The sequence below is a fragment of the Grus americana genome, chromosome 3 (genome assembly GCF_028858705.1).
Source record: "Grus americana isolate bGruAme1 chromosome 3, bGruAme1.mat, whole genome shotgun sequence".
Taxonomy (NCBI): Eukaryota; Metazoa; Chordata; class Aves; order Gruiformes; family Gruidae; genus Grus; species Grus americana.
In genome coordinates this window covers 105,757,582-105,774,877 of record NC_072854.1, presented here as the reverse complement: position 1 = coordinate 105,774,877, position 17,296 = coordinate 105,757,582, and the positions used below count along the sequence as shown (strand labels likewise).

The following is a 17,296-nucleotide window of genomic DNA, read 5'->3' as shown; positions in this document are numbered from 1 at the left end:
TTAGCTCTTGTATTTCCCTCGGAGAATCAGGCACAATGGACAACATTACCTAGTTGGCATTTTTTCCAATAAAGTCCCTTTTTAACTGAGTTTAAGCTTGCAATATAAATGAATTAGCTAGGCAGGAAGAAGGGTGAAGTCCCTAGAAGAATCCTTCAACCCTCTGTTTCGAGTGAAGCTAAAGCTAAAGGGTACGTTTATGTATGTGAATGTATATGTGTGCATGTGGTGTGTAAGCCCTGTCCTTCGTCACAGCTTCTTTCTGAGTGGCACACGGGGTACCCGGAGTTGTGCTGATTGCGTCAAGCCTAATCCTAGCATAGCAAAACATTCAGGTTGCTCCTCCGGGAGACTGCTTTGACAAGGGATAATAAGTGACATTGGTCCTTCTCTTCAAGGCTGAGTAATATCTGGGCTAAGGGGGAAGTTGCCTGTCCCATGTTAAGAGAGCTACTAAACATGAGGTTGGCATTTATCCCTTTACACTAATGTATATATATCCTTTAGCCTTTCATTTAATCTTAACTTTAACAAAACAATATGAAGTTATCATTCCTATAACCTCGCCTAGTTTCAACATGATGCTGGTAGGGCACAAGATGCTGCATTTTATGAGCGCAGTAGGTCTAAACGCGTGGAGGACAGGCATGCTTTGTGAGTGGGAAAGATCTTTAGGTCAAGCCATATACTTCACACCATACAGCAATACCTCAGTGTGGGAACTCATAACTGCCTGTGGAGGTCACTCCTGCCTGGTGTGTGATGACTGAAGCATCTTTGGTGAGCAGTAGGTGGGCTACGAAATGGCTTGAGTCAGAAATCAGGAGCAGAGATACTTCTTTTCATACTGGGAACAAGTATTTCTTAACAATAAGACAGATCGGATCAACGGCAGTCCCTCTGTTTTTAAGTACGGCAACATATTCACAGAAAATCAATCGCAGGTGAAGAAATTCCAGAAGGTACCTGTGGAGTTTTTCCAGGAATGCAAAAAATTAATTAAAAGATGAAAATTTTCATGCCACGGTTAGGGCAGACTATGTAAGAGACCACCAAGTGTGGTAAAATGCTTTCTTGTCTTTGGATTTTATAGCCTAAACTCAAAGGCCTCATGGAGAACAACTCTCAAAGTGGAAAGCAGCTCAGCCTGGCAAAGAATAAATGAAATAAGTGGGGTTTTGAGAACAGGTTTAAAAGACTACTGGACATGAATGGGGAAAAATGGGAGGATAGGGAGATGTCATAAAAAGATAAATTCAAGCCTGGGGGCGGGGGGGGGAAGCAGCCAAAAGTATATATCCTGGGGAGAATGTAGCACTGGTAATGAGGTCCATCAACAGCCCCAGGCACAGCCATGGGATGAACCAGGTCCAGGGCCCACCCAGTCAGAGCAGCAGGAGGTAAGGCTACAACATAGGTCCAAGGTCCACCCAGAAGACGGGGCCAGAGACGGGGCTGGAGACAGGCACACCTACAGCATAGCTCAGGGCTGAGCTACCTGGAGCTCCTAGGCCATGGGCAGAGGGTGTGAGTAGGGGTTCCAGGTGAGGCCAATCAGTGCCGTTAAGGCCTATCAATGTCCTCAGAGTCCTGGCAGAGACTTACGCAAGAGCAGAGACATTACTGGGAATAGCGAGGAGACATGGGATTCGAGGTATCTCTAGAAAGGCAGTTTTGGCACCAAACACTAGATGCCAAGCCATGGTGGGTGACTCCCATCAGGCAGAATGGGAAGGAAGAAAAGAAAAGATTTTAAGAGAGATTTTTGGAAAGTGGCACCCAACAGAGCCACAGAAGAAAGCTGAGTGAGGATAGAGGAGATAGGGAAAGAGAGGGTCATTATTGTTCTCGGGAGGACAGTAAAACTTGTAGTGATGAAGAGCAAAGGGGTGAGATAGTGTAATGGTCAGGGAACTGGTGCAGGCACCATATCAATGTTCTTTTTTCACCAGCATTATCAACAGCCAAGTTCTGAGTTTTATTGTGACACTGGATTTGAGTTATTGGAGGCGAAAAATACGCATGAATTTTGTGTATAACAAAACAAGGCTATTAGTCTTGCCTAATCCACCAAGGCCTGTAAGAATTGCCTGGCCTTCCTAAAGCAGTTCATCTCTAGTCTCAAATGAGGTTCAAGATGGTGTCAGATGATGAAAAAAAGTCTAAGGTGGTCAGAAATGGAAAGTGGCAGTGTATTTAGGCACCCGGGTACTGGCAGATTGGGGTTTGGCTTTCTACTCACCACTATGTCATTAGCCCATGCTGTTACGACCTACTTCCGTTGTCTCAGTGCCCCTCGTGTGAACTGTAATATATATGCCTGTCTTCATTATAAGGTAATCTATAGTCGAGTTACAGGAGTAAAAAATCATTTATAATCATAAGATTAGTACTGGCATGCTGTAGTTACAATAGCTACTGAAAGGCCATGCCTACTTAATAAGCTGCTTAATTAACTCAGTATTTTGGGCTACATTTATAGAAAGAGGCTGTAGATGTAAATTGTAGATATAATAATTAGGAAGAACATAATTGTCTAAATAACCCAACTGTTCTTGCAACTCAGGAAGCTTGATGTGTTGCTTGTATCAGTGGAGTCTGCAATTCACTGAACACTGGAAGGCAGGCTCGAAAATCTGTGCAGTTATAAAAAGAAATGGCTGAGCCAAATATTTTGTAAAAACAAAGTAAGATTTGAAAAGAGAGACCCTGAATTAAATCAGGCAACCCATTATGTGCGTGGCTGGAGTCTATGGTGTAAGGAGGGAGCCAGACTCCTGCATTTATTTAAGTCTGCTTACTATACAATTTGGGGTGGCGAGGTGAACTAAGGATGAAGCATTAGCTTCAGCATAGAATTTTTATTCTGATCACTGGAGCCTAAAGTTATTAAAAGAACAAACACAATTATGACATCCTAGGGGACTGGCACACATATAAATCTGGATATGCTGCGTGTTTCTCGCAAAGCATATGTATGGATCTGTGTACCGCCTGCTTTTTATTTTAACTAGGTTTGCTGCAGCTGTTGCTCTGAAAAAGAACCATTTAACACTCTGGGGAAAGAGAAGCTGCAAAAATCCTCAAATTAATACCTATTAAGAAAAATAAATTTTAAATAAATTGCTTGTTTATGTGGTTAAAACTCTTGTCCCTTGAGTAAGAACAAAGAACTGTCCCTTTGCTAGTTCTAGACCTTTCCTAGCTCCCAGCTAATCAACTTACAGTACCAGAAAAAATTTAGTAACAGCTTATTCTTCCTGTAGTCCTCCAAAATGACGAGAATCTATTTTCATGATAGGTAGGGATGTGAGTACTTTCTGAAGAACAAAAGCCCATAGTCTTTAAATTTAACCAGTATATGTGATATTCAGATTGGCTTTTATGAAAATATTTTGAGCATCAGGTAGCTCAGCATTACCTATTATCTGTGCACATGAATGCCATAACTCTCAATCTTTCAACTGACTAATAGCGATGTGTATATATTATATAAAGTGTATTAGATCTTATCTGACAGTCTCAACTTCAGTGTTGTCAATGCAGAGTACATTACGGAGTCTGTAGTTTTTAGAGGTGTCAGCAGAAAAAAAAGAAATAAAAAAATCAGGTTCTTCTGGTCCAAAAGGATAAGCCATTAACCCTTGGGAAGGCTCTCACAGTGTATTGCCAGCATCCAAAACTGTCCTCCCAGGCATCTTCCTGGCAGTGATGCCCTGTTCTTGTTTCGGGCACTGCCCATCCTCTCAGCTCTGCTGCCTGTGACTGAGGGTTTCCCCCCTCTTCCCTCTCGTCCCTCTCCAGCTCCCCGTTTTAGCCTACCGCCAACCCTGTAGGGCTCCTTCTTGTGTTCCCGTCTCCTTCTCTCTTATCTTCCATCTTATCAGCCATCCAAACAGCTGCCAGTCAGCTCCCAGGCTAACGTATTTTCGTATGTCGCTACATCCCATCTCTGTACCGTTGCCAAGTCGCTCCTGCTGTTCCCGCTCCGGCTTCTCTTCTGTCCTCAGCTTTCTCCTCTTCTGCGTAAGTTCACCGCCATATCCGTAACTGAAAGGGAGCGGCTTCCAGTAGCGCCCTAAGACACTATCTGTAAAACCCACGGATTAAAGGAAAAAAAGAAAAGAAAACCCCATGATCTGGGCAATCAGGGACTTGGTTCTCTCACTTCAATAATTCACAAGATTTTAGAATTTTTTTAAGGTAGAGAGATTAAAAGTCTTGGAGGTATGATATAAAATAAAGCTTAGATGTATTAAAGAAAGATTGTGTCAGACTAATCTGTTAATCTCCTGAGACAACAGCTGGTTTCCCAGGGAAGGGAAATGCAGCAGGTATCGTCTATCTTGACTTTCGTAAACTGCCACCAGGGAAAGTATAGGTGAAGATTTGGATTAATAGAAGAATTGCAGAATTGATAGGAAACTGGCTAGAGAGGAAACAGATTGCGTTGAAAGGGGAAATACTGGGCCAGAGGGGACTTTATGCACCAATTATTTTTTTATGATGCCACAAAAATTTAAGAGTGTGCCAGTGACATTTGCCAGTGACACTTTTCTGGATTTTTTTTTTTTTTTTTTTTTTAGGGGGTTAAAAATGATGGCTCTGTAGCGGCACAATGTTTTAATTACAAATCTTTCCATCTCGCTCACTAGCTCTTCCATGACTTTGCTCCTTGCGTTGCTTGTTCTGGTGCTGCGAGCAGCCTGCCATCGTTTTTTCAGCCGTTGGGAGGTCCTCGGGTAGGACTGCATCAGGGCAGTGGGCACACGAGGATTTTTAGTGGAGACAACCCCGCAACTGGATTATCTGCTGTTACAGCCCCACTCCTGACCAGCTGTTTAAACAGAACAAATTTTAGGGGAGCTTTTGCTCTGTATTGAGGGATTAAATTGCACACAATTAGGGATCAAAAAGAAAGGAAAAAAATATGCTTCCTCTTCATCTTAGCCTCCTACTGGTTTTCCCAATCTTTTCATTATGGGCAGAATAACTCACAGGACAGAGCATTTTAAATGAGTAATTTAAGTAAAAAGCATTGTGGTATGATAATAATGCTTCGTTATCAGTGCCACCTGAGAGAAAACTGAGGTGGATGGCTGCGATGAGGTCCCCATCTAAGAGGAAATGTCATGGTTTCATGGGTAGGTGGATAGAGAGAAAAATCACTGTAGGGCATAAGAGCTGTCAGAGTATCCAGAAGCATCAGAGGATTTGTGATAAGGAATCAAGTGCAAAAGCTGGAAACAGTGTCTGTCTGCTCTCCTGCTTTAAGTATGTACCAGCTTTTTAAATCCCTTGTCTCTCACTCTTCTCTAGTGTGCACTTTATTTAAAAGTTTAATATTATAATATCCACACATTAATCCTGATTGTCCCTATATCCAATTCTGCCTGTTCTTGGGAAAGTATAAAATCAATTTCTATAGCACACCTGAAAAGCCAAAATTGTTGGATTACCATACTGTTGTGTGCAATAAAAATATAACATTATCTAGGGAAGTCTGTAGTTGAGTAGAGCATAAATACCAAACCCCCAACTCATACCTCTGAGTATTTGATTCCTGCATCTTATAGAAACAAGGATCTCTGCTGAACAGTGTGACATTTCATTACTTTGGATTTGCTATGATGAATAATATTATATGCTATTGGCCTAGAAGAAATATTACTATAGTAACTAGCTCATGATTCATTTTTTATGGGGTTTTTTTTTTTTGCTATATTTCCTAAGGGATGCCTGTCTAGACTAAAAATGTTTAAACTAACTCTTGGTAATGGTAATTAATTTTTTCCAGAGTGCTAAAAATATGGGACAGATAGACAACAATACTTAGATATTGCTTTTTAAAAACACAGCAGGCCCGTAACATTCTTGAAATTATGGGAGTATAGTTTTATTTTATTTGGCACTTTTTTATTAGTAGCTTTCTGTGTTGTTATTAATCCTGTTTAGTGACCTAAGGCTGGATTCCCACATTGACAATATTGCAACTCTAATGAAATCCTTAGACATATAATATATAAAATGTTACATATGAGAATGAAAATATAAGTAGGGTTGGTTGATTTAAAGTAATGAGCTTACTTATTTAAATCAGTAAAAAAGGATATCTTTTCATAAATGATATATTAATATTTTATATTTTGGATTTGTACATATTTAATTACTTACGATGACTCTTACGGGTCACCAGTCAACAAGCACATGTTAGCAAATATCTTTATTACAGTGCCGTATAAGCATAAGGTATAGGAGGATGTGTTAGGTATGTGCCCATTTATTGACGCATATATAAAGCTTCATGTGCATTTACTGCATCCTTGTTTTTGTTATGGTAAAAGATGTCATTTGATTTTTTTTTTTTTTAATTAGCTTGTTTCAAAAACTCGTCATCTATGTCAAAGTGCATGTGTCTGCAACTAGAATTCACAGATAAGAAGAGTGGAACTACCATGTTAAAGAAGAACTGGTTTTAAGTAGTTAGAATTACCTTAAGTATAAAAAAATATGCATAAAAATAAATCTAAGCACATTTTATATTTTAAATTCACTTAGAAATGTGAAGTATTATCTGTAACGAGGAAATTGAAGAAGTCATTTATTCTTACCTGCTTCTTTTTCACAGAATAGAAAAAAAAAACCACCCATTGTTTTATACTGTTTTAATTCCTGGTAGTTTGCAGCTTGACTAGAACTAGTCATTAAACTGAATTAGCTGAATAAATGGAAATGAAGGAAATATTCCCCTTATATTTGCAGAAAGCTGAACAAACTCTGGCTTTAGGTTTTTAGTTATTTCTGCCTTTATGCTTGATTTGAACTGGCCTCAGTTTAGGCCCCAGCGTGCAAGTATTATCATTTCCAATGCCTTTGTTCAAAAACTAAATATCCCGTTTAAACGTTTAGGAACTGGGAGGAGGTTGCGGGATTTCTTGTGTGATAAATTGGCTTTTGTTCACCCTGAATCATACCCCAAGATAGCCATGGTAACTTTTGGTGATAAAACCATGGAAGAACTGAGCTCTGTCAGCAGAACCACCAGCAGATTCACTTTCTGCTTTTGTTGTTCATGTAAGGGACGGTGGGTTCAGAGGATCACACAGTCGCACATGACATTTGATAAAGTTTCATAAATTATGCAGCCAGAATTGTTGGATTACAAAAGTCGGGAAGCAACAAGTGCTTCTTGCATTATAAATGAAATGGCTTATTTACAAAGAAGACAAAGCTGTATTAAGTGTGAGAAGTTACGATTAAAGGGACAGGCCTGTGCTGTTTAAGAAGTTAATTATAAGAAACTTGTTTTCAAGAACAAACGAATGCGTCTTTTTAGTTTGCTGTGAGTTTACCGAAGTGCTCCGCTGATTGTATGCTAAACCATCTTCCTTTTCCAGCAATTTTAAGTGTTTTTCTTATGCGCTAGCCTGATGTCGGGGTAATAAGAGTCCCGTATGAAGGTTCACGTTCAAAATTTAAAATGGTGATCACCTCTCTGGGTACAAAATTGAGCTTGTTCCCTGCTGCATGACACTGGTGGAGCACCAGCCGGGGCGTGCTGTCAGCCCTGAGTGGTGGGGGGAGTCACTACCTGGAGACGTGACCCTTGCAGTAAAGGTGCTGATGTTACATCTGCAGCCACCGATGCAGGGCCCTTGAACCTGCCCTGCTGATGCTGCGGCTTTTCTCCCTTTCTCCCTGGTGAGGTTCCCAGGCAGAAGCAGCTCCAGCGTGGCTCCTGGAAGGTCCCTTTTGCCCACCGTGGCTTTGTCCTGCTTACGGCTCCTCACGTTCCCTCCCCTGTGCCTGCTCTGGGAGGGGGGAGCAGCAATCCTTAAGCTCTCCGGGGAGATGTCGGTTTGATTTAGCGCCAAAGTGCCCAGGGACTTGTCATGCCTGAGTAGGGATTTCAAGGCTGAGCTGACCATCGCTCTTAGGAGCATCTCTGAGTGACTGCTCCTTTCCAAGCGTGCACTGAGAAGAGGAGAAAGCGAGGTGGTGAGCACGGTGGTGGGCAAGATTTGGGAGCATGGAGGTCTTAATGGGAGGGTGCAAGGGCGGGCGGTGAGTTGGCTTGGGGGGTTTGGGTTGGAGGAGAAGGGGACACGAAATATAAGAAAGGTAAGAAAAAATGGGGAATTGCAAATGAGGCAACCTTTCAGCCTTTTGAATGATCAGTTGCCTGTCTTGGAGCCCGTTGCCCTTCGTGCAGGGCTTGCATGTTCATTTTTTTATTGCAGATGGGTGGTTTTGGTGCTCGTGAACCGCATTGCACGCTGATTGTCTTATTTTTCTGCTATGACGCTCCTGGGTTATATGAAGGAGAATGGAGCTTAATGTTCTTGATTTTATAGATCAGCTTGTGGCTTAAGTACCCACCCCCTGGAGGTCTTATTTGCTGTTTTGTTTCTCCTACAAAGTAATTTGAACTTCTCCCTTTCTTCCAGTGGCTTGTTAGGCTGCCCTGGCTAAGGCTCAGCCGAGTGAGGAGGGATATCCAACAGCGCTGGGAGTTGGGAGTACGTTCTGCAAGGATGGCAAGGGAGGTTGTGATTCACATCTTAAACAGGGCAGGGTTTTTACAAAGCTGCTGAAGTCTCAGGGAAGCTTAAGCATTAGTGACCCTTAAGGGATTAAAGAGAGTTTAGATTTTAGCAGGCATTTCACTAATGAAATCACAGGTTTATAATTTCATTTCACTTCCAAGCCTAGATGCTAATCGAAGCACATCCTTCCTTTTCTTGTTACAGGGGTACGCGGATAGTTCAATTAACGTCATCAGCAGCGAGGAAGCATAAACAGCCGAAGGCACAAAATGCTGTGCCTGCCTGGCTTTCACAGAAACAGGGCAGAAACTCTTAAGGGATTTTTCCTTTGTAGAAGACGAGCAAGCCCTCGGCGCGTTTGCACTTGTGGCCCTTCTGCTTTAGTCCTAATACGGCTTTTTACTGAGAGCTGGCCTAAGATAACCTGCTCCTGCAGTGTTTACAGACTCCCTATAAAATGTGCATGCAGGCAGTCTGGTCCCGCCACAGGCTGCAAAGCTTCTGCCTCCCTCTACCCCCGACTGAGACAGAAAGGACTTGCTGATTTAGTGAAGCCAAACACAGGCGTTGCGGTACGAGAAGCCCGTTCTCTGTCGTGCTGAAGACAAACACTGAAAATACTCTCTCTCTTGAATATTATTACGCATTATATGTTGCTTTTTACGCATTATATGTCGCTTTTCCTTCACTGTGTGTATGTAACAAACTGAACCGAGAGTGATGTCTCTGTTAAGAACGAGTGCAGCCATTTCTGAGCTAACATGCATCAGTGGTGTGTCAGTGAAATGCTATGTAGCGGTTTTAGAGGCAAAGTAGTCCATCAAATCTAGATTAGAAATCACCTTGCCAGCACCATGAATTTACAAGGAGCTGTAAGATACGGAGGTGAGGGAGGAGGGAAACAAGAGAGGGAACTGAGAAAAAGGTGCGGAGAGATAGAGGATGACGGGAAGAGCTGAGGGATTCTTCCTCCTGCCTTTTTTCAGGCATGGCTGAAGTTCAGTTGTGGCTATCATGATTTCTTGTTATCACAAATGGGTAATCTTCCCCTGGCTTCCAATATTTCAAGCTTTTCATCGGGGACGAGCTGAATCATTGTATGTTTGAGAACATGTAATGCAGAATTCTAGAAATACAGTCTGTTCAAATGAATTATAATGGTTCATTTTATACCCCAAGGACGGCATTGCTTGTTTTTCAGTCTTCCGATTAATTTGACATCATTTTTATCTGACTGACAATACAAAGCAACTTAGGTAAGATAGGAACCCATATAACCTGCTTGTGTTTTATCCAGGTTAAGATCATTGCTATTTTCTGATGGCATCCTGTTGGTCCAACAGTAGAAATATGGTAAATACTACAACCAAAATATATTCTGTATCAACTGCATGTTTTATTGGTGATGATGACCTTATACACTCATTAACCTTATCAGAAGGTATTATTGCTCATTATATTTTACACAACATCCCTTGAAGGTGCCAGGATACAGGACGTCTGCAACTTAGACTAAATATTAAGATATTTTGATTACTGAAATAGTCAGTTCCAGCATTAATTGTGTAGTCTTTAGGGATTTAAAGCCATACAATAACGTCCCATAAAGTTGTTGCTAGTGATACAGTGTTAAGATGATGGCTGCTGACCTTACTAAATTTTTACTATATAGATTACATGACAATTTACTGCTTTATTTGACAAGGATGTTGTATAGTTTTTACTAGTAGGTGCTAATGATTGCCCCTTCCCTCTTTGTAACCATCAGAAAAAGTCAAAGTAAAATTTCATTCTTTTCCCCAAAGACTCATTGAAGGGTTTATAAAGAAACAGAATCCATTGTAGTTCTAAGTTATTTTTATCTCATTTGATATACTCTTTCCTGCAGGATAACACCTTTCTATTATAACCAAAAGATTTGCTTTCCCATTTATGTAACTTTTATGGTTTTTTCCAAAGATTTATCTTGCGGCTCTGGCTGAAAGCTGGTTTCATCAGGTTCTAAAGAGACCAAAGCAAAAGATGCCCCATCTATAACTTGAGATTACTGCTGCCATTATGAAAATACCGTATCACAACTCTGAGTAGCTGCTCTTAAATGCATAGCTTTGAAAAAGGAGAGAAACTAAAAATTGTGAGAAAAAAAGATTTAACTTACCAAGCTGTATTTCACTGAAGACATGCATTTACTCATTTCTGATAGAGCGGAGCCTAATTAGATGAGATTATATGAAAAGGCTACGAAAAGGGTCTGAGTCTGATATCATTAAGGACAACTAGAAGATGGCAATTCTCAGGGATGTTTCAGCATTACTGTTGTTGAATATTGTGCCAGAAGTTTCATACTTAAATTGGAAAAGACTGGTGGGCTTTGCTCTCAGCTAAATAAGCTGTTGAAATACTCGGCACACCTCTTTGTGCAAGAGAGGAGCAACCCTGGTGAAAATCAGAGCAGTTCCTGGCTTCTCTAGGTTGTATTGGCCCCTTCAAAACACCTGCGGTGCCCTCTGCGCACGGGGAGATCCTCAGCGCAGTGGCCAGCCTCGCTGTACCTCCTTCACACGCGTCCTTGCCTCCTTCTCTTGCCAAAGCACAGGAAGAGGTGGCACAGCGCTGGCTTCACTGCTTGCTGCCTGGTTCATACACATTTTCTAGAAGAAGCTTGCCACGCAAGTGACTTCCACTGATTTTAGTAGGACTAAGATTTGGGTCAAGTCTACTGTTGATGTCTATGGAGAAAAGACGGGACTGGGGGTGTGTTTGCTTTGCCTTTATGATCTTACCATGAGAAGTTACCATACTGCATCTGTAATCCACCTGACTGGCTGTTCCCTGAGGCTTGTTCCTTCTTCCTTGCTTCAGGAACCAGCAATGGAAATGCTGCATGGAAGCAGTGATCCTGTGCTGATTCCATGTCTCATCTCTTATTCAGTAGCTGAATAACAGTTGGCTGCTGGCTTTGTAGAAACTAGAGGGTACATAATTCAGTTTTTCCACTGGTGTTCCAGTTCCTTCTTGGGAATTTCCCTTGGGGATGGATTTGTGTGCTCACAAACTGCGCTCGAGAAAAAGAATCTAAGAGATCAACCTACAGCAAAACAGTCCCTAGGAGGAACGAAAATCCTTGCTTGTGAAAGGTCACCAGAAAAGTGGTGGTAGGGTCACAGAATTAGGCTGCACTAGGGAAAAAAAAACATTCTTGCCTTCTGTGTTGGGTTTTATGCTGACGCGCCCAAAAATCTCTTAACTTTGCATATTTGACTTAATGAAAACTGAGAAATGACCTTGGCTCATTTTTTTACCGGGAAAATTGTATGTGACCTCAGCACCTTTCTTTTTTCTGTTGTAGTAGTAGGCAGTTGTGTACTTTTCCCTGATGCAGCTAGTAAGAAAGGACACATATTTCAAGGTAGGTTATAATATTCCTTGCTTGACTGCAAATTCTGAGATTACCAAAGTAACAAATTGAGCTAAATGTCATGTTAACCATTGGTTTAATGGAAAATAATTACGATCATCACTGAATTTATTGAAGGGTGTGGGTTTGTTGCCTGAAGCATAAGAAGCTTCTTTTTAATCTCCAGTAAAAATGGACAGCCCTTCTCTATTATTAAGTATTGCCTGCAGTGTGTAATCCCGTGAACATAATGAGTGTACTTCTCCTCATTCGTCGTGTTAGCAAATGATAGAGAGTCTTGGGCAATGTGGCAGACGAGCACCCGTGAAGTTCAGAGGTTTGTTTGACTTCGCTACTGCACTGACCCTTCAGTTCCCACGATAAACTTCACTGGACAGAGGAGTAAAACCACCAAAGAGCAAGATGCTCTGCTGCTTCTGTGCTGCTTCAGCAGTGCAAAGGGAGGGGGCACTGGTGAAATCTCAGGTGTCGGAGCACTGCAGAGCGGCAGAGCCTGGGTGTCGGTGACAGCTCTCTCCAGCACGCATGTCACATAGTTATTCGGGCTGGGTTCCGGCCGTGGGGTCACCTCCTGGAAATTGTAGCTTGGTGGGGGAGTTCAGCGCGGTGACCTGGACTCACATAAAATCAGCCGTGTATGGAGTCAGGAAAATGCAATTTTCTCTGGTGACCCCACAGCATGCCCTGCCTCTGCTAGCAGGAGCGGGTAGTTGGACATACAACGCGGTGGCTCGGCGTGTGCTTCTTCTCTTCTCCACTGGCAGCCTTCAGCCAGGGGACTGAAGGGAGGAATTCAGTGTTCAAATGCGAGAGCCCCTTACCACCTTCAGCGCTCTCCATTTGGCTGCCACAGCGTCACAGCGAGCCCTTCGGTGGAGGGAACGATTGGGCCTCGGGAAATGGAGATTTATTTTGGAAAGTCTTCTACTGTAATATCTTCCTTCTCTCTGACTGTACCGCGGAGGCACTTCATACTTATGCAGGAAGTAGCTAAGGCTCTCTGATACTATTCTTTTAAACTCAAAACATTAAAGCTACAATGCAATGGTTTTCAAATTTTCCAGGCGTCCCTCCCACCAGCATTAATTGCCCCCCTGCTGTTCCTGTTGCAAAGCCATTTGCTCTGTCAGTATGCAGCACTTGTTAAGTGCTGCACTAAACCTTTGTTGCTTTGCAGTAAAAAAAAGCTTCCGTTTATGCAAATGACATTGAAATGAGTTTGATAAAGTGATAAACAGTCACATTTTATGATTGCAACTGTTGGGTTTTGTTTGTTATTTTACGGTTAATTTTGTGAAGTAAAGGGCTTTACAAACTCCCTTCTGGCGTCAATGCAGTAATACAGCGCTCCCATAACAGCGTTTTAAGAATTTGGTAGGAGCACCAAGCCAATGTGATAGGGGGATCGCATGCATCCGAAAGGGACACATCTAGTGTCCCTTTTCCCTGTGGTGGAGCTCCCTCCCTGCTCTTAATCTTCCTGTACCTAGCAGCCCGTCTTCTTTTTCAGTTACTACGTGTTTGGATGGCAGTTAGACTTCATGCCCTTTTCTTTATTTCTTCTTCCTCTCAGCTTCTGACACATTATTATTCCTTCCAGTGACTGTAGCAGACCTCCAAAATCCCATAGTCCCCAAGAGTAATTACCGATACGTTACTGTGCAATCCCCACAGGTAGGTTGGGTCAAGTGCTTTATTTTTATACAGGTCAGCTACTGAGGAGTGTGGTTGACTTTGCTTCTTCAGCAGCTGCACGACAAGAGAGGAGTATTTCTGTCACCTGAGTATTTCCGCTGGTCCTCTCCTGAGTCTGTAGTACCCGGTACCCAAGTAGGGTTGCTGGTGGTCATTAGTGGATGACGTAAGGCCCCCATGAAAATTAAATGTCAAATGGAAAAACTTAGAAAAAGCACGACGACAGCTGCGTGAGAAGTAAATGAACACAGTTTGTATCTTTGTCTGACATAGGGTTTGATGACCTACATGCTTGTGCTGATCCTGGAGCTCCTGAACATGGATACAAGACACCCAGTGCAGGTGTTTTCTTTGAAAGTGTGGTAGTCCGGTTTCATTGCCAAGAAGGATACAGGCTTAACGGTACTTCAAAAAAACTTTGCGTGAGACACTTTAATGGCTCCCTGAGCTGGAAACCAAGTGATAAACCTGTGTGCCTACAAGAAGGTAAGTCGGTTTTCTTAAAGCAGTTCACCAGCGTCAGTTCTTCTCACTCGTCCGTGTACCATGTCCGTGTGTCTCACCACAAAGCACAAAAGACTGGAGTCCATTTCACTGTGTCTTATCTGATACATACTTTAGCTTCCCATCCATCCCACCCATAATCCCCATGTGTCAGCTGAATTTATACCGTGAGAGGTTGTGTGTGTGCACGCATGCATGTGTTGAAAGGGACATAAAGAAATCTGAAGAAGAAAAGCTAATACATTTCACCTTTTTACTAGTCACAAATTGATGCAGAGAGAAGAAGCAACCTCCAGTATAAGTAAACTGTTTGTAACTATTTATTAAAGCTGCCCACTTAATACTGCTTTCTGTAATATTTTACTAGGAAAATATGATGAATTTCCAATTCCACTGCTCCTGCTAACTGGGCATTTTAAACAATGATATTTTATGACGTGTGCATGATTCAAGTAGGAAAATCAAATACGCATGGACTGCAGAAGTTTAAAGTCATGGTAGAAGTTTACTTTGAGATAATTCAGACTATTATGGCATAAACCGATTTATTGCATTGCATTTTTGAAATTGTATTTGGGTTTAAATAACTAGGACATTAAATTACTTTCTTCTTCTAAGAGTTAGATAGAGGCAGGATTAATTTGAATATCATAAATGTAAATTTTGGCCAAAATAGATCCAAGCAGCACAAACGATTTATTTCACCAAGTATATCAAAGATGGAACTTGTTCTTTTTGTTGATTTATTTTTGGTCAACAGAGCTACTAAAATCAGCAGACATGAAAAGTGTTAGTTAAATCAAGCATGTACATTTTACTGTTGTGACTTCTCCACTGAAGTCGTTAGCCGTTGCCTCGTTGTCTTCAAGGTGGAGCAAGATAAATTCCATTTCACGATGCCTTCCATCATTTAAAATCAGATGAACACATGCACTTCGTTCAAAAGTAGTCGAAGACTTACGCGGCTCATAAGCACGCTTACTACGTAGGATCACGCGTCGTTCAGCGTGTATAAAAACTGCACGGACTTGTTTACGCTGATGGGCGGGTGGGGGTGAGAGTCCCGTGCCAGGACAGGGCTGCCACAGGAGGGGCAAGAGGGGCTGGTGAAGGGAACAACCCTAACCAGAGGGCTGGTTAGCGGCGCGTGAGGTATTGGCGAGAGCAGCCAGAGGCAGCTGGTACGTCGTCCGTGGTCTATCAGGGTGCTGCCCTTGGCAGGGGAGGTCTTGGTAGAATACGGACTCCGGGAGATGTGCGATGCCACGGGCTACGGGGCCGGGAGGGGCGCAGTCGTGAGCTGGCCCATGGCGTGCGCCGAGGCCATGGCTGATGGGTAGAACGTAAAGGCAACGGGGGCCAGTAACACCTGGTCGTCATGATGGCGTGGGGCAGCTTCAAAGAAACAACCCGATGCCTTTAAAAATAATGTGCGTACGAAATTCACGCCCTCTCCTCTTGCAGCCACCTTTCATAAGTGCCCTTGTCTCTCATCGTTATTTAAGAAAAAAGACATGTAGAGTGACAGCAGCAGATGTCTGTGCTGGGTATTCGAACTACCAGAAAACGCTATAACGCTTGGAAAGTCTGTTTTCTTAACCAGTGCAGGCAGCTTCTGGGAATTTTGATATGCATCTTTGAAATAATACCTGCATCACCCACTGCAGTTGTTAAAACGAGCGTTAACATGTTTTATTGAATATTCAAACCTTTTCCCAGGCCCCCGAGTCCAGTGGAAACCTGTGGAGGAAGTTTCTGATCACAGTGCCATCGACAGCAAAACTGTCACTGATGTCAGTGTGATTAACACTTGAGCCGGGTGTTTTTAAAAAAAGAAAGAAATCGGAAGATGAGAATGTGATGGATGACGTGACAATAGTTGCTTAAGAGATAATCATTACTTTACAGCACAGAACACTTAAAAAGGATTGCAAGCCAATGCTCTGATCAAGCAAAGCACTTAAGCTTCAGCATAACTGTAATTATGTGATTAGTCTTGTTAAAGTTCTGTGCTCAAAATTAGGCATACGCAAAAATGCTTTTTATTATTTGGACTGAAGAGTAGGACCCTGATTTAGGATTTAGTGAAACAAGTGCTTAAGTACTTTCCTGATTAACAATATAATAATACCTCAGGTATTATTAAAACAATCCTAGGGTTTAGCAATAGGGAAAAAAAATTAGATGACGGAATTAATTCTTCTTTCCAATGCACAATACAACCACTGATTGAAGAGAAACGCTAAGCGAAGGTTCAGTGGCAATCCATGAGCGTTTGCTTAAGTGCTTTTTAGAGTGATCCTTTTGTGTACTGGGAGCAGCATCATGAGAGAGGAGCGTGATAGAAGGTGGGTACTGTAGGAACACAGCACATCTGGAGAGCAGTTAGGGAGGAATTACAACAGGGTTTGTAATTCTCAGCTGTCTAATGACACACATAAAAACCCTCGCTGCAGAAATTCTGTAATGATATATAAAAAGGAATTTGAAATTTGTAGCAACTACTGGAGAAGTAAGAAGTTAATGTTTTACCATTCATCATTAGCTATCACAAGGCAAAATGAACTTTATATTGCATTTCCCCATTTAAGGCAGGGGCTGATTGCCACGTTTGCTATCGTATGCTATACACGCCTCTCATCCCAGGATATGTAAATGTCAGATATTGCCAGCTGAGCTTGAACAGTAAAAACACTCAATACTGCAGTTCATTTCAAGTTAATCTCAAAAGTTTGGATTCAACTAAGGATGGTTACATATAATTTTATGTCTATATGTTATGTACATTTAATTGTCAAATGTGTTTACTAGAACAATCTCTAATCACAAATGAATGCTATTTACCAAAGGAAGCAAAGCAACTCGTTTCAGAATGTCATTGATTTTAAAACTAATACATTTGCCTGGAGCTCTTCATCCAATCAATTTGATTTTATAGGTCTGTCATTTCTCGTTAAGAGGCAGGAGGTTTTAAGTGTCAGTATGAGAATGAAGTTGCATGACTAGGTGCCCAATAAATGCCCCGTCAAAAATCTGTGCGCTCAGAGTTACGTTCTCATGTTGAACTACAGCATGTTGTGACTGTAACTTCCATCAATTCTAATACGGTTATGCACATAAATACCAAAGCTCT

General features: G+C 41.9%; 1 protein-coding gene across 3 annotated transcripts in view; it reads left to right on the top strand.

Annotated features, from left to right (window-relative positions):
• Positions 1–17,296, top strand: part of SUSD4 (sushi domain containing 4) — a 75,116-nt gene that overhangs the window by 28,961 nt on the left and 28,859 nt on the right. For all 3 annotated transcript variants that reach the window (XM_054821952.1, XM_054821951.1, XM_054821953.1), the window contains exon 3: positions 13,933–14,145. In XM_054821952.1, the coding sequence (XP_054677927.1) occupies positions 13,933–14,145 (213 nt within the window). The remainder of the gene's footprint in view (positions 1–13,932; positions 14,146–17,296) is intronic.